The sequence below is a fragment of the Chrysemys picta genome, chromosome 18, assembly GCF_011386835.1.
Source record: "Chrysemys picta bellii isolate R12L10 chromosome 18, ASM1138683v2, whole genome shotgun sequence".
Lineage (NCBI taxonomy): Eukaryota > Metazoa > Chordata > Testudines > Emydidae > Chrysemys > Chrysemys picta.
In genome coordinates this window covers 26,350,027-26,367,196 of record NC_088808.1, presented here as the reverse complement: position 1 = coordinate 26,367,196, position 17,170 = coordinate 26,350,027, and the positions used below count along the sequence as shown (strand labels likewise).

General features: G+C 43.5%; 1 protein-coding gene across 18 annotated transcripts in view; it reads left to right on the top strand.

The window, feature by feature from the left end:
* GARNL3 (GTPase activating Rap/RanGAP domain like 3) overlaps positions 1–17,170 on the top strand; it is a 207,732-nt gene that overhangs the window by 167,938 nt on the left and 22,624 nt on the right. For 17 of the 18 annotated variants that reach the window (XR_006175434.2, XM_042854464.2, XM_042854456.2 and 14 more), the window contains 4 exons: positions 8,746–8,812; positions 10,741–10,848; positions 11,409–11,527; positions 12,878–13,013. Coding sequence is in view for 16 of the 18 variants with exons in the window: in XM_042854464.2 (XP_042710398.1) it covers positions 8,746–8,812; positions 10,741–10,848; positions 11,409–11,527; positions 12,878–13,013 (430 nt within the window). In the remaining 2 variants the exon portion in view is untranslated. Of the gene's footprint in view, positions 1–8,745; positions 8,813–9,018; positions 9,093–10,740; positions 10,849–11,408; positions 11,528–12,877; positions 13,014–17,170 lie in introns of all 18 variants that reach the window. The other variant, XR_010593743.1, reaches the window with a different exon arrangement.

Sequence of the window (17,170 nt, the reverse complement as noted above, 5' to 3'; positions counted from 1 at the left end):
CCACAGTAGAGAAAGAACGGAGGGGGTTTCACCCATGCTCTCTGGTTAACCTCGTGGCAGGGCACAACGAGGATAGTGCATGTCGGACACTATTACCAACGTTCTGTGATCCGCAGCACAGGGACACAAGTGCACATGCAGTGAAGCACCCATAGGGAGACACATCTCAAAGAACCATTGTTACTGCACAAGGTGAAAAGAAGAACAGGAGTACTTGTGGCACCTTAGAGACTAAGGTGCCACAAGTACTCCTGTTCTTCTTTTTGCGGATACAGACTAACACGGCTGCTACTCTGAAACCTGCACAAGGTGAGTAACTTCTTCTTTCCAGGTCCCATTATCAACTGCCTGAGCTGTACAGACCCACTAAACAAGGATGGGTGTGTGTTGGGGTGGGGGGCTTCAGGGCAGAGGGCTGGGGGGTGCAGGGCAGAAGGCAGGGGTCTGGAAGGGATATGCCCTGTTCCACCCCCTTCCCCCAGGCTCTGTCCCTACCTCTCTCTGCCTCATCTACGGAGCTGTGTGCACGCTGCCGCTCTTCCCCCTCCCCCTTGCTAGGGCCATCAACTGATTGGCCAGGGAAGGAGAGGAGGTGGGGGAGGAGGGAAGCTTGACTGGCGCAGAACCAAGCTTCTACCTCCTGCCCCCGCAGAGGAGAGCAGTGGGCAGGGAGGCTGAGGGGGGCTGAGGGCCGGGACCGCGGTGGGGAGCTGCGTGCCACTCAGAATCGGCTCGCGTGCCATGTTTGGCATGCGTGCCGTAGGTTGCCGACCCCTGGTCTAGTATAATCTAGTGCAGCAGTTCTCAAACTGTGTGTCAGGACCCCAAAGGAGGTCACGACCCTCTTTGAATGGGGTCACCAGGGCTGGCTTAGACTTGCTGGGGCCCAGGGCTGAAGCCCAAGCCTCACTACTGAGGGCCAAAGCCCGAGGACTTCAGCCCTGGGCAGCAGGACTCAGGTTGCAGGCCCCGGCCTGGGGCTGAAGCCCTTGAGCTTCAGCTTTGGCCCCCCTGCCCGGAGCGGTGGGACTTGGGCTTTGGCGGGCTCAGGCTTCGGTCCCCCGTCCCGGGGTCGTGAAGTAATTTTTGTTGTCAGAAGGGAGTCGTGGTGCAATGAAGTTTGAGAACCCCTGATCTAGTGCATCAAAAGATTTCATACCATGCCCCTCACCATACTGATTCCAGTCCAGTATCCATTATAACTAGTTTATAGTTTTGATTGTGCTACTTACAGAATTTCATGATTATTTATTACATACTGCACACCACCAATAATTCAATTTTTATTTTTGTATAATTTCAACAGATAAAATCTGTTTATTGTAAAGCATTTTTATCTATTTAAATTTTCACAATTACGCATAATTATGGGTTTAAAGTATTTTTGGTTAGCAATTTAAATATTCGCAGTTGCAGGAAATTGAGGGTCAGACAATAATTATTTAATGTCAGTAGATGTTGAGATTCAAAAAGATAAAGCTTTATAAACCACTAAAACACAAATTTTATATTTTTCCTAGCTCTGTCGATTAATCGCAGTTAACACACTAATTAAAATTGCGCCTAATCGCAGTTTTAATTGCACTGTTAAAAAGTAGAACAATTGAAATGTATTAAATATTTTGGATGGTTTTTCTACATTTTCAAATATATTGACTTCAATTACAACACAGAATACAAAGTGTACAGTACTCACTTTATATTATTTTTATAACAAATATTTGCTCTGTAAAAATCATAAACAAAAGAAATAGTATTTTTCAATTCACCTCATACAAGTACCGTAGTGTAATCCCTTTATCGTGAAAGCGCAACTTGCAAATGTAGATTTTTTTTTTGTTACATAACTGCACTCAAAAACAAAATAATGTAAAACTTTAGAGTCTACAAGTTCATTCAGTCCTATTTCTTGTTTAGCCAATTGCTAAGAGAAACAAAAAGAAGAACAGGAGTACTTGTGGCACCTTAGAGACTAACAAATTTATTAGAGCATAAGCTTTCGTGGACTACAGCCCACTTCTTCGAAAGCTTATGCTCTAATAAATTTGTTAGTCTCTAAGGTGCCACAAGTACTCCTGTTCTTCTTTTTGCGGATACAGACTAACACGGCTGTTACTCTGAAACCTAAGAGAAACAAGTTTGTTTACATTTACGGGAGATAATGCTGCCCACTTCTTATTTACAATGTCACCTGAAAGTGAGAACAGATTTTCGCATGGCACTTTTGTAGCTGGCATTGTAAGGTATTTACATGCCAGATACAACTTAGAGAATTTTTCACTTGACCACAGCTCAAAGAGCTGGTCATGCTTAGACCACCATTCCAGAGGACATGCTTCCATGCTGATGATGCTTGTTTAAAAAAAAAATGTGTTAATTAAATTTGTGACTGAACTCCTTGGGGGAGAATTGCAAGTCTCCTGCTATGTGTTTTACCTGCATTCTGCCATATATTTCATGTTGTAGCAGTCTTGGATAATGACTCAGCACGTTGTTACTTTTAAGAACACTTTCACTGCAGATTTGTTAAAACGCAAAGAAGGTACCAATGTGAGATTTCTAAAGATAGCTACAGCACTTGACACAAGATTTAAGAATCTGAAGTGCCTTCCAAAATCTGAGAGGGACGAGGTATGGAGCATTCTTTCAGACATCTTAAAAGAGCAACACTCCGATGCAGAAACTACAGAAGCTGAACCACCAAAAAAGAAAATCAACCTTCGGCTGATGGCATCTGACTCAGATTATGAAAATGAACATGCGTTGGTCTGCACTGCTTTGGATCGTTATTGAGCAGAACCCATCATCAGCATGGACACATGTCCTCTGGAATGGTGGTTGAAACATGAAGGGACATATGAATCTTTAGTGTATCTGGCATGTAAATATCTTGCAACACCAGCTACAACAGTGCCATGCGAACGCCTGTTCTCACTTTCAGGTGACATTGTAAACAAAAAGGGGGCAGCATTATCTCCTACAAATGTAAACAAACTTGTTGTCTGAGCGATTGGCTGAACAAGAAGTAGGACTGAGTAAACTTGTAGGTTGTAAAGTTTTACATTGTTTTATTTTTGAATGCAGTTATTTTTTGTACATAATTTTACATTTGTAAGTTGAACTTCCATGACAAAGAGATTGCACTATAAAAATAAAATAAATAATATTTTTCAATTCACTTAATACAAGTACAGTAGTGCAAATATTTATAATAAAAAATAAAGTGTGCACTGTACACTTTCTATTCTGTGTTGTAATTGAAATCAATATATTTGAAAATGTGGAAAATATCCAAAAATATTTATATAAATAGTATTCTATTATTGTTTAACAGCGCGATTAATTTTTTTAATTGCTTGACAGCCCTAATTTTTAAATGTGAAGCTGACAAAGTAAATAGCCTTAAATCAAAAGTTCATACCTATATTTACTATTCATTTGCTAGTCCATTTGTAAAAAGCCTAATTCAAAAGTCTAAATCACTAGATTTTGACTGTAATAAGTTCTTGAGCAGCATTTTTTTTACTTTGCCTGTCTGTAAATTTCATTTATCATCTATGGAAATATATTTTCATTAATTTGTGTGTATACAGTGAAATAAACATTATCTACATTCACCAATAAAAATTTAATCCTTCTAAACCTATTTATGGGCATTCCAGATACTGAATTTAGTTGCAAAGAATCAGTTGAGGGTTGCAGTCTGAGAATTTCTGATGACCATACTTTATAAAAATTTCCACTTTCTCCAATGTCCATTTTCTCTCATTCCAATAATTCTCAGTTCTTAATTGTAGCCCTATTTTCCAGGGTATTGAAATCTGTTCAGCAATGCTTTATTGTCATATAGGAATTAATTAAACCTGGAACAACTGCCAGATTGGTTTCATTCATGTTTTTAAATGCTAAGATCCCTGAGAGGGACGATATGGGTGCTTATGGTCTTTCCAGCCTCCCAGTCATGGTGTGCAATGTTGGGTTTTTTTGTTTGATGTTTTACAAAGTTTCCTTTTAGAGCTGGCATTTTTAGCACTGCCTGGTGGCTCAGCCAGCTCTGCTGAAATACAGCCTATTTCTTCCTTGAATTCTGGTCCCTATGTGTATTCACTTTTGGTACACATGTGCTCCATATGCCTGAAATTGGATATTTCTAGCAAGTAGCATCCATTGCTCAACGCCTCTGCAGTTGCTTTTTTCGTGGTCCATACCAAAGCTATAAGGGGCGGTGCAGACTGATGCCTCTCCAGGTCCTTTTTTACCACCACATGGCCTTAGTAGGAATCCTCCAGTGTCAAGAACTGATCCTCATAGGCATTCTTTTCTGTAAATATTTAGAAGTTTTATGTTGTTAGTTATCGTTAGATAAGTAATTTTTAAGTTAGAATCTCCATCCTGAGAAATCCTCTGTCAGTGCAGAACCTAGATTATGACCAGGCTCCCAGGCTTTAAGAATTGCCTTTCCTTCCCCCACTCCTTTTTGATCAGCGACAACCACCAGTGCTGCCTTTACTGCCTTGAAGAAGCTTATATCTCCACTAAGTGCAGTGTCTACTGCTCTTTTCTCAGAAAACATGGCAGACGCAAGAACTCCAACTTCAGAAGCACCTAATGGAGCACACTGTGAGGCCTCAATCAGATCCAGGCAAGGTGATCCATCCCTTCTTCCATTCCTTGTAGGCATTTTGCTTTCTCTTAATAATCTGTTTGAGATGCTTGTTCATCCATTTTGGTCTGCAGCCCTTCCCTAAAATGTTTTCCCCTTTGCTTGGGTTTCATAGTTTCATAGCAATCAGGCAAACTTCCTACCGGTTTTCTATCTGAAGCCACATGCAAATAAGGAAGGGCAGCTTCTTCACTCATTGAATGTTAGACAAGCCCTAGTGTTCTACATAGAAAGGACTAGATCATTTGTAAATTCACCCAACTGTTCATAGCAGTAGCTGACAGGATAAAGGGTCTCCCTCTCTCTGCTCAGAGAATTTCATCCTTGATCATATGTGTTAGGATCAGGCGGGTTTTCGGCCACCAGCTAACCTAACTGCTCACTCCACAAGGTCACAAACATCGTCAGTGGCATTCCTAGCACAAATCCCTATTCAGGCATTTGCAGAGCAGAGATTTGGTCATCAGTACACACATTCTCTTCTCATTATGCCATCACTCAACAGTCCAGGGACGATGTTGCAGTCAGCATGTCCATAAACTTTGATCTTACCACCTATGCAACTGCTTGAGGGAGTCTCCTACAGTGGAATGCACATGTGCAGTCATTCAAAGAAGAAAAAACTGTTATTAACCTTCCGTAACTGTTGTTCTTTAAGATGTGCTGCACATGTGCATTCTATGACCTGCTTTCTTCCCCCTCTACATCAGAGCTAGCCAAAAAAGAAGGAACTGAGGTGGGTGCAGGGTCAGCTGGGGGCTTTATACTGGTGCTGTGAGCATGCGGCACCAGAGGGGGCTTGAGCCACCCCAACAGATACTACTGAGGGAAAATTTTCTGGCGACTGTGCTCGGGATGTGCATACACCTACAACACATCTCAAAGAACAACAGTTATGAAGGTTAGTAACTGTTTTTTCTAGGGAAGGTCAAGGCCATTCTCCAGCAGCACTGCTTTCCTTCTTTCTTGGACAGACCACCTGAACTATGCATTCCTACCTGTCCCACCGCTTCCTTGAGTATTACAGAAGTCGAGGTGATAAAGCATGAGTCAATTTCATCATGCCCAGATGGACCAGGAGGTTCTAGTTTCCAGTTCTCCTGTACATGTCAGCCTGACCACCAGTTGGCATTAATTCCTTTCCAGACCTCTTGACTCAAGAAAAAGGCAAGATCCGACATCCCAACCCAGAATTCATCATCTCACAGGTTGGTATTTGGATGGGCATCGGATCTAGAATGTTCTTGTTCCCAGAACGTGCAAGTCATCCTTATTAATAGTAGAGTGGACTCTGTGATAAATGAAGGGGGGAAGTAGCTTCCATTTATGGACACCCAGCCAGCGAGTTAGCTATAAAGTCCCTCTTGGTGGCTGTTCTCTGCTTGCTTTACCAGTAAAGGGTAAAAAAGTCTCCCTGGCTAGGTAAAAGAAAGGGACTGGGCACCTGATCAAAAGAGCCAATGGGAGGGCCAGAACTTTTTAAAATGGGGGAGGGGGGAATTCCCTTTGTCTGTTGTTCTCTGGAGAGAGGGGACAGAGCAGGGCAGGGCTGAAGCTATGCTGTGAAAAGCTTTAAAATCAGGTATGAAAAAGCATCAAATCATACCTCAACCCTACTTATCTGAAACCCCAAATATGTAAGTAATCAGGGAATGTCCAGGAAGACGCGATTAGGGTTTTTCTTTTATTTCTTATTGGCTTGTGGACTCCTCTGTGCAGGGCGGAGGGATAGCTCAGTGGTTTGAGTGTTGGCCTGCTAAACCCAGGGTTGTGAGTTCAGTCCTTGAGGGGGCCACTTAGGGATCTGGGGCAAAATCAGTACTTGGTCCTGCTAGTGAAGGCAGGGGGCTGGACTCAATGACCTTTCAAGGTCCCTTCCAGTTCTAGGAGATGGGATATCTCCATTAATTAATTAATATAAAAAATTTTATAAACCCCAGATGGCTTTTTTTGCTTGTAACATTTAAACTAAACCTCAAGAGAGCTATCTTAATGCTTAATTTTTGTTATTGCTTTTTTTTAATCTAGCAAAAGTCTAAGTTCCAGATGTATTTTCTTTCTTTTTGTTTTTAATAAAATGTACCTTTTTTATGAACAGGATTGGATTTTGGTGTCGTAAGAGGTTTGTGCATATGTTGTTTAATTAGCTGGGGGCAACAGCTAATTTCCTTTGTTTTCTTTTTGAGCTCTTCCCTGGAAGGGAGGGGGTGTGTGAAAGGGCATGTGGGTACCTCACAGGAAGGAATTCCCAAGTGAGCCTTCCTGGGTTCCAAGGAGTTTTTTTGCACTTAGGTGGTGACAGCATCTACCCATCCAAGCTCAGAGAGAAACTGTGACCTTGGGAGTTTAATACCAGCTTGGAGTGGCCAGTATTAATTTTTAGAATCCTTGCGGGCCCCCACCTTCTGCACTCAAAGTGCCAGAGTGGGGAATCAGTCTTAACAGACTCCATGAGAAAATGTCTCGTCAAGTGGAAGCACTTCTCTATCTGGGCCCAGCAGCTCTGTGAGTCTCCTGACTCAGCAAGTATACCTGATATCTCACATTACCTTCTTATGCTCAAGAAGTTTGGCCTTTCCCTTAGCTTCATACAGGTTCACCTAAGAGCAATCAGCACATCACCCTCCATCAGACAGCTACATTGCCTTATTCACCCAATCACCTCCAAGTTTTTAAAGGGTTTTAATTAGAACTTTCCCACGAGTAATAAAACCAACCCCTCAATGAGATCTTAATTTAGTGCTTCCAACTATCACTGTGCCACCCTTTTAACTTGATGCTTTACCAATCTATGAAGATTCCCTATCTTGCTGCTATCATCTCAGCCAGACAAATACATGAGTTAGGGGCCCTAATGGCAGACTCTCCTTATACTACATTTCATAAAGACAAGATCTCACTACAACTACACTTGAAATTCACCCTTAAATCAGTTTAGGAATTTCACATAAACCAGAATATGCACTTACCTGTGTTCTTTCTGAAGGCCCACACATCCATCAAAGTAAGGAAACTTCATCTCCACGATGTGAGACAAGCTGTAGCCTTTTACCTACAGAGAACAGAACAAATCAGTCACCTAGACTGTCTCTGGCAATAAGTAGAACGAGTCCAAAGACAAGCTATTTCCTCCCAGAGGATCTCAGAGTGGATCTCTGGTTGCATTCTATGTTGTTATCTAATGTCTTATCACACACAGGGTATGGGCTCACTCTACAAGAGCAAAGGCAGCCTTACTACCATTACTCCAACAAGTACATCTGCTTGACATTTGCCAGGCAGTGATATAGAGTTCCAACCACACATTCATGAGACATTATGCCTTGGTTCAAGCCTTCTCTGCTGACACATCCTTTGGGATAGTGGTTCTACAAGCAGCCATACCAGCTACATCCTCGCATCCTCCTTTTCTCTGAGTACTGCTTGTCAGTCACTCTCAGTGGAATACACACAGAGACCAGCACTCAAAGAAACAAGGGAATGTAAGTAGTCTTCATAACTGGAGTTCTTCAAGATGTGTGGTCCCTATCTGTATTCCACTACCTGCCCTCATTCCCCTCTACTTCGGATCCTCTCTGATCTGCAGTAAGAGGAACTGGAGAGGCGTCAGTCCACACCATCCTTTATGCCCTCAGTCTGGAACGCGAGGGGAACAACTACATAGGCGCAGACAGACACTACTTGCTAGAACTCTCCAGTCTCCAACACATCAGCGCACAGTGGAATACAGATAGGGACTACGGATCTTGAAGAATCTACAGATTTCCAGTTATGAAGGGTAAGTTACTTCCCGTTTCTAAAGATTTGTGTTTCCAAATAAATTCGATTACTACATTATGATGTTACTATCGAAAATATTGTTTGGAAAACTAATCTAATCCCTTACTAAGAGTGGCTTTACAATGAGTGCCAAATAAAGGCATAGCTACAGAAGGCTACACTTGAAAATGACAGATTTTGTTCTGAGCTGCAGGAGTGTATCTCCACTGACTCTGGGACAAAGTGTTGCATTTTTCTCAAAAGCAGTTTGTAATAACTTCAGTATCCAGTCTGCCCACTACCCTTACCCATTATCATTGCAGGTTAATTTTGTTGCAGCTATTGATGTATATGAAGATGGTGAAGCTGGTCTACTGTTGTGTTATAACTGTAAGTGTTGTTTTATTTGATCCGGGCAATAGCAAAGGAAGTTTAAAAACATTAATTATATCAGTCTGCTTGTATCAATCCTGTTTATCTGTGGGATATGATTCTACATATTGCTAAGTTAGCAGTTTTTCAATATAATTTTCATTATTGTTTTATGACAAGCTGTGCAGAATGTAGAAACATCAGCTACCTGCTTTTATTTTCAGGTGTACAAATGAAATTCCCCAATTTTGGAGAACCACCTCTGGTGTTAATTACTCACCAAAATGTCAGCTCTGAGGTATCCATTATTATAATCGCCTTTCTTTCTTATATGACCCCATTACCAAAGTGTCTGAGCCCCTCACAATCTTTAATGAACCATCCAGTGATTAGGACTCTTGCCTGAGACTTTGATGCAATTCCTTGCTCTGCCACAGACTTCCTGTGTAACCTTGGGCAAAACAATTAGGCTCCAACTTTTCAAAAGTATTTGGGCAGTGCTGTGCTCTGCATTGCAATGCCTACCTGATTTAGGAGCCTAAGTGTCATTTTCAAAAAGGGTTCAGGCACTTATGAGCCTAATCCCATTGACAGTCAATGGAATTTAGGCTCATAACTACCAAAATTCCTTTTGAAAATGAGACTTGGGGTCCTAAATTAGGTAGGCACTGCAACACTGAGAGAAGCAATGCTTAAATACCTTTAAGAAATTGGGCCTTAGTCTCTATGCCCAGTTCACCATCTGTAATGAATGTTATAGCATTTCTTGACAACACAGAGATGTTGTGAGGATAAATACATCAAAAATTGTGAGGTGCTCAAACATTACAGTAATGAAGTCCATATAAGTCCCTGTTAATACAAAAGGCTAGACATGTGAGGGAGTAATGGCATCCTTTCAGACAAAATTCAAGAGTTCAGTCCAAGTAAATAGAGTAAATAAAAAGAATGGGGATTTGTAAGCTGGTTTTCAGTTTTACTAGAATCCCTGTTGTGTGTACTACTCATAGAAAGATGGTGACTTTCTTGATTTGACTTTGCAGATGTACTGATAATTTTTAAGCATTTTATAATTCATAATTGAAAGAAATCCTGCAACTAGGGAAATAGATGGTGAGTCATAGTTCACATTGGATAATCACTGCAATAATTACTGTAATAATAATGTTCTTTGAGTAATCAATGAATCCAGATTTTAAAAGCCAGTCAGTGGAGTCCTGCCTCTCTTACTGGCTGACCTATGCTTTTATTCTTTCCTTTTTGCTTTTTAGTATTGGAAAATTACCAGTTTTATGATTAGAAGTAGATGCTGTAGAAGCACTTGCTGGTGGAAAAACATGCAGTGCATGAAAACCATGATAGAATTTGAGCCATTGTAAAAATAATACTGTTGTTCCTGAGAGACTGGGTGCACAAGTCATTTGATTAATAAAACCTCTGTGTCTAATATCCCCCAGGCCTCATATGGAAGTTTCCCCTCTCTGTACATTTCAGTCTTTGGGGAGTGTGAACTGTGCTAATGTATGACTGCTTAAAGGGTGTTCTGTGGTGGCTGACAGATACTGTGCCATTGATATCAACTTCAGAACATTTCTTGCCTGTGTCTCTAGCCACAGACAAGTAATGGAGGATCGGGAAACAAGCGAACACATGATTTCATAAAATATTAATGAATTGTAAAATTCTTACAATTGTAAAATAAATTATAAATAGCTTTGACATCAAAGTAGACACTTAAAATCGGATTTTACCACAGATGAGACACGATATAGTATATATTCTATATTACCCCTATTTTTCTCCCTTTAAAAATTGTAGTCAATGAATTCATGTTCTTATGGTTTTAACAGCTGTATAGGAAGATATAATCCAATTTTCTAAGCCATTTTATTTAATATTAATTTGTGTCATTTTCTATGTGAGTTAACAGATGTTTTTTGTTACAGATGTCTGCTACTACAGAAAGGTATGCCCCTATAATGGGGGTTCTCCTTTGGTCCAGACATCGGCATCAGACTTCCACTTTAGTTGGAACCAGGTTCCGTATGCTATTGGTAAGAAAAGACTGTAGTAACCTAGTAGGATGGTTTAACATCTTCGTTTGGTTTGGAATTGTACTTGGCCCCTACGGGAGAAGCAATGGGTGTTACAGAAATGCAGCCAAGTCACACTCAGTCTAGGGCTGTGCCAGTTCACCTAGATTTTTGCATTGACAGTTTAGAAAAACAAGGACCCTTTGGCAGATTCTTTCCATGCAGAAACAAAATTCTGAGATCATTGGCTTTTTTTTCTTGTTCTCCTCAGCCCATTCATTTCCTTCTATTTGCTCTATTTCTGTTCATTTGCTCTATTTGAGAAATTCCATCTACATCCTACTAAACGTGGAGAGTCAGGCAGTCACACAGACTTTATGCAATTGGACATCCATGAGCATTTTAGAGGCTGTTTAAAAACTTCTAAAATATTTACACTAGAGAGCGGAGATGTTAGAGGAGGTCAGATTTTCAGGAAACTTCTAGAATCTTTTAAAAGCTCTAGGTGCTTTTGTAAAACATCTGACACAAATATATGTTCATAATTGTTCTCAGTAATAGCAGCCCTTGTTCCCTTGCAGTTTGTGCTTTCCCTTATATCCTGGCCTTCACTACTGATTCCATAGAGATACGATTAGTGGTGAATGGGAACCTAGTCCACACAGCTGTGGTGCCTGAACTTCAACTTGTTGCATCAAGGGTAAGACATAGGAAAACTGTATTGGGCCCCTGTGTGAGGTCTCATTACAATGTGTATGTGTAGTTCCTGGTAATAGACTTCTGGGTGTGCAAGCATAGAATGGAGACAATCACCTTCAGAATAGTCTATTAAAATCACAAAAATAGTTGATCCTACATGAGCAAGTTAGGTTGCAGATTATTTATGTAATTTGAAACAGTATATATAGATGTATGATCTTAAAGAAACACAGGACTGCACATTTCATTGACTGCAGTGACCATACATATTCCTTTTTTGAGTATAAATCTTAAATCCAAGCGCAGCACTATCATTTATAGGAGTACTTGTGGCACCTTAGAGACTAACACATTTATTTGAGCATAAGCTTTCGTGGGCCCACGAAAGCTTATGCTTAAATAAATGTGTTAGTCTCTAAGGTGCCACAAGTACTCCTGTTCTTTTTGCGGATACAGACTAGCACGGCTGCTACTCTGAAAACTATCATTTATATTACCATTGCTCACCCAGAGATGCTCCTTTTCCAATGTCTTTCCCAGTTTCTTTCATTTTACATAGTTAGGAATACTCCTTTCTCTTTTCCACTTGACATTCCTCTGACTGAATAAAGGGTAAAAGGGTTCGGTGAGTCACCAGATGTGAGTTCATGGAGTAAATGCAAATAGGCCAACTTCATCCCTGGGTAATTCCATGATTTCAAGGATGAAGATGGCTCAGTGTGTTTTGTGCTTAGCCCTTATATATGCACCTGGAAAAAGGAGGGAGAATTCTCTATTTGTAATGAGGAGCAGTGATAGTAAAGGAAAGATTAGGCTACATTTTTTAACTTCATATGAACACAAGTTGGTTATTGAGCCAAACCCTTGGACTCTGGTCCAGTTCCTCAGTTGTATTTGAGGAGCACACAGCCAACCTGGGAGGGCAGGAGTGTGTCAATATGGTTCGGTGCTGTTTTTGACCTTCTCCCATTCCTGGAGCCATCTGGGCTGGTCACCTTTGCCCTTCAGGCTACTCTAATGTGCATTGTCTAATGTGCATTGATTGCCAACAGGGCTAAGGGGCCCAGGCAGGAATTGACAGCCCTCTGGAAAGCCCAGGCCATGCTACCTTCTGTAACTGCAAGTAGGGGGATCATGTAGGAGCTGGCTGCTCTGCCAACTGTATACCACCAGAGGATTCTTTTACTCTGGGGTGCTCCTCCCAGAGCCAGCTCCAGATGTCTTTAAGGCCTTTCCATTGGCAAATCAGCATACAGTGGCTGCACCATTTAAAGGACAACTCTTTGGGCACAGTCTCAATGCTAAACTGGGAAGTCTTGTTGTGCTAACAATGTGTTATTTGTCATTTCAGTCAGATATTTATTTTAAAGCTACTGCAACAGTAAGTGGATCATCCAATAGCAGTTCCAAGGAAACCAGTTCAAACAGTTCTCCTCAGACTCCAACAGCTCATGAAATGCCAGAATTTCCTTCTTTCTCAGCGGAAGGTAAAGTATTGTTGGGGCTGGTTGTGTGTTGGCTTTGAATCACTCTGGCAATTATCACATTTCCAATACCTCTGGGCTTTTGGTTTCGTGAATTTGGAGATGGTGAAAGATTTTGGATTGACAGCCCTTGTGGCTGAAGACCGAAATTTTCTATTCATCCATAGAAGTGGCTGTGCAAGCTTGCTCTACTTCACCTCCTGCCAATATCCCTCAGCATTGCTCTGGAGGGACCTTTCCTAGGAGGAGGAGGACAATCCAGTTTCAATGGCCTGCTGAATCTTTGACAACTATTTTTCAGGGATAAGACTGCAAACAAAGATGCCAGTTATGATGGAGGGAGGTTCAGAAAAGAGACAGTTACCTACTAAGAACTGAACTGAGACACCCTCCCAACACCCAGCTCTTTTCAGTACCAGAGTATTACAGTTCCTTTATGAATGAAAATAGTAATTAGGCAGCCCCAGCCCCAAAGAGCTTGCAATACCACTTTAGATATGATGGGATCAGTGGAGTAACAAACAGTAGGGGGGATAAATATGAAATGACAAGGGCCCAATAACAAGATCACACACTGTATACCAGTGGTTCTCAACTAGGGGTACAAGTACCCCTGGGGGTACGCAGAGGTCTTCCAGAGGGTACATCAACTCATCTGGACATTTGCCTAGCTTTTCAACAGGCTATGTAAAAAGCACTAGCAAAGTCAAACTAAAATTTCATGCAGACAATGACTTGGTTATACTACTCTATGTATTATACACTGAAATGTAAGTACAATATTTATATCACAGTTGATTTATTTTATAATTACATGGTAAAATGAGAAAGTAAGCAATTTTTCAGTAATAGTGTGCTGTGACACTTTTGTGTTTTTATGTCTGATTTTTGTAAGCAAGTAGTTTTTAAGTGAGGTGAAACTTGGGAGTACTCAAGACAAATCAGGCTTTTGAAAGAGGTACAGTAGTCCTGGAAAGGTTGAGAGCCACTGCTGTACATCTCTCTGGCTCAGTTAAATATGCTACTGCTGCTATATAGCCGTGATAGAAAAAAACGGAAAGTAATCATTTTAATTCTTCTTTGAGTGCTTGCTCATGTCCATTCCATGTTAGGCGTGTGTGCTCACCACATGCACCAGTGCCACAAGTTTTTCCCTCAGTGGTATCCGTAGGGGACTGGGTCTGGCGCCCACTGGAGCGGCGCTCTTATGCCGCGGTATAAGGGGCGCCGCTGGCTCCCCCCATCCTCCGTTCCTTATTACCACCTGTGATGGTGCTAGTACATTCCTTTGCTTCAGCAAACCTTTTCTTCTGTAGAATTGTTCGTTGCAAACCTTTCTATTGTACATAGTTATATCAACTAGTATTAGTTCCCTTAGTGTGTTTTAGTTAGTTTTAGTTGTCCCAGATGGGACTTAGGCTTGGGATGGAGCATGCCCGCTCCCTGGGCTTTAAGAACTGCTACTGCTGTAAGAAACCCATGCCCATCAGTGACCCCCCAACACCAGTTGTTTAAGGTGTTTGGGAGAATCTCATGTCAGCAACAGGTGTCGAATCTGCAAGAGCTTTAAGCCTCGCACTAAGAAAGAGCGGGACATCCGACTTGAAGCACTCCTTATGGAGTCGGCGCTGACTCCAGCACCGGGGCAGCAGAGATCAAACTCCGCATCCAGCACTGTGACGTCAGTGTGGAGCGGCCCGTGGGTACGATCATCAGACAGATGACAATCCACCTCCCCGGCACCAACCAGTAAAAAGGGGAAGACCGGGAGAGGTCAGTCTCCTGCTCGCAAGGGCAAGGAGAGGGAAGGAGGCGAGCCTAGACACAATGAACGGTGGCTCATTGCCTCCAAGTGGGAGTGGGGCCCCAGCTTCAGTTGAGCAGGTTAGCCCATCCCAGGATGTGCCAGCCACCCTGGACAGCAGCATGGCAGTCCGGCACCTGGCAATGCCGTCGACCCCAGAGGCCCTACAGGCAGCACAGGATATCTTGTCCCTCCCGGTGCTGCCCACACCGGCGACTACAGCTCCCAAATCAAGGGGTAAGCCTGCCCTTGTACCACCCCCTCAATCCCCATCAATGCAGTACCGCTCACCATGTCAGGGAGCATCCCACCAGTGCTCGCCCGCACAGAGCCACCACATCTCGGACATAGGGCTACATACCAATTGGAGCCCTCAGCACAGGTCTCCGGACTCCGGCCATCACTCTGCAGGATCAAAGCCTCAATCACCGGTAATATGGCATAGCCCTACTGAGGCACGTTCATCCCCGCGACCCCGGTCCCGGGAGGGTTGCTCACCTTCGGATTGCTGCTGCTGTAGCGGTAACCTCCGTCAGGACTTCTCGGTACCTGTCACTGACCTATAGCCAGAGGTTGCTATACCAGCATCGACGCTCGTCATCGCGGCATTGGTCACTCTCTTGCTCCTGCTTCCGTTCTATAGGCCGAAACCGGTTGGGAACTGCTTGGTGTAGATCGCCGTGGTACTGTCGTGGATCCGCCAAATGCTGACACCAGTCACCAGGATCTTGACGCGGTGGATCGTCTCCCGCATACAGATCCCACTTGGAGTGTGGCGGTGGACACAGCCGGGACCAAGACGCCTGGTCAGTCTTGGTGTGGTCCCGATCTCCGGAACATGGCCCTCCATCCCTGGACTCGGAGTTGGACCAAGAACCCCTATAGGTGGGGCAAGGTCCTCCACTGGCGACACCGGTTCTCCCTGTGGCACTGTCAGCACTACCGTGGCCACAGGGTCAATGGCCCATGCTGTGGCACCCTTGGAACCTGTGGGGTTCACGCAGCTGCCCCAAAGGCATAAGTCAGTGTCAGGAGTCTCTGACAAGTCCTCTGCCATGGTCTCCCGTCCACCTGAGACGGAGGCTGCTCTCGCAAGACCACGGTGGCCTCCTGCACCCCAACCTTGCCTCCCTCCACCTCATGGTGTGGATGCTGCATGGTTGAACCCAGAGGAGCAAGCCTGCTCCAGGGAGGTGCAGCAGTCCTTTTGGGAAGTAGAAAACCCTCCACTAGGGCAACTTACCTGGCTAAGTCTCCCCAACGCACTCTTCGCTGCAGTCAATCTTGGAATACCTGCTCCTCCTGAAAAATCAGGGCCTGGCCCTCTTGTCTATCAAGGTTCATCTAGGTGCCATCTCAGCTTTTCATCCACTGATCCAGGGTAGATTGATGTTCTCGCATGAGATGTCTGTCAGGTTCCTGAAAGGCCTCAAAAGGCTCCTCCCTCCTGTTAGAGATCCTGTCCCACAGTGGGATCTCAATCTGGTTCTCTTCAGACTCACGGGTCCGCCCTTTGAGCCCTTGGGCTCTTGTTCCCTTTCTCACCTATCGTGGAAAGTTGCCTTCCTTGTGGCAGTGACATCGGCTAGCTGGAACTGCCAGATACGGTTTTCTATAAAGACAAGGTACAGCTGTGACCCCAGCTGGCCTTCCTGTCGAAGGTGGTGTCTTCCTTCCATATCAAAAAGGAAATCTTCTTCCCGGTGTTCTGTCCTAAGCCGCACAAGACGAATGAGGAGAGGCGGCTGGACATCCAACTTGCCTTAGCGTTTTACCTGGAGCATATCAAGCCCTTTTGCAGGTCGACACAGCTCTTCATTGCAACAGTGGACAGGATGAAGGGCCTGCCAGTGTCCTCTCAGAGGATCTCCAATTGGATCACTTCCTACATCCAGACCTGTTATGAGTTGGCGCAGGTTTAGCCACCGCCGTTAGTGAAGGCCCACTCAATGAGAGCGCAACGTGGTCTTCAGTTCACACGTTCGTGGCACACTACACCATCACCCAGCAGGCCAGGGACGACACTTGATTAGGCAGAGCTGTTACAGGCTACACATCCATGAACTCCTACTCACCTCTGTTGGTACTTCTTGGGAGTCAACATGGAATGGACATGAGCAAGTACCTGAAGAAGAAAAGACAGTTACCTTTTCCATAACTGGTGTTCTTCGAGATGTGTTGCTCATGTCCATTCTATGACCCGCCCTCCTTCCCCACTGTTGGCAAGAGGGAATAGAGGGTGGGAGGAGCCGGCAGTGCCCCTTATATTGCAGCATGTGTGCGCCACTCCCCTGCGGATACCACTGAGGGAAAAACTTCTGGCACCGGTGCATGTGGTGAGCACACACATTTAACA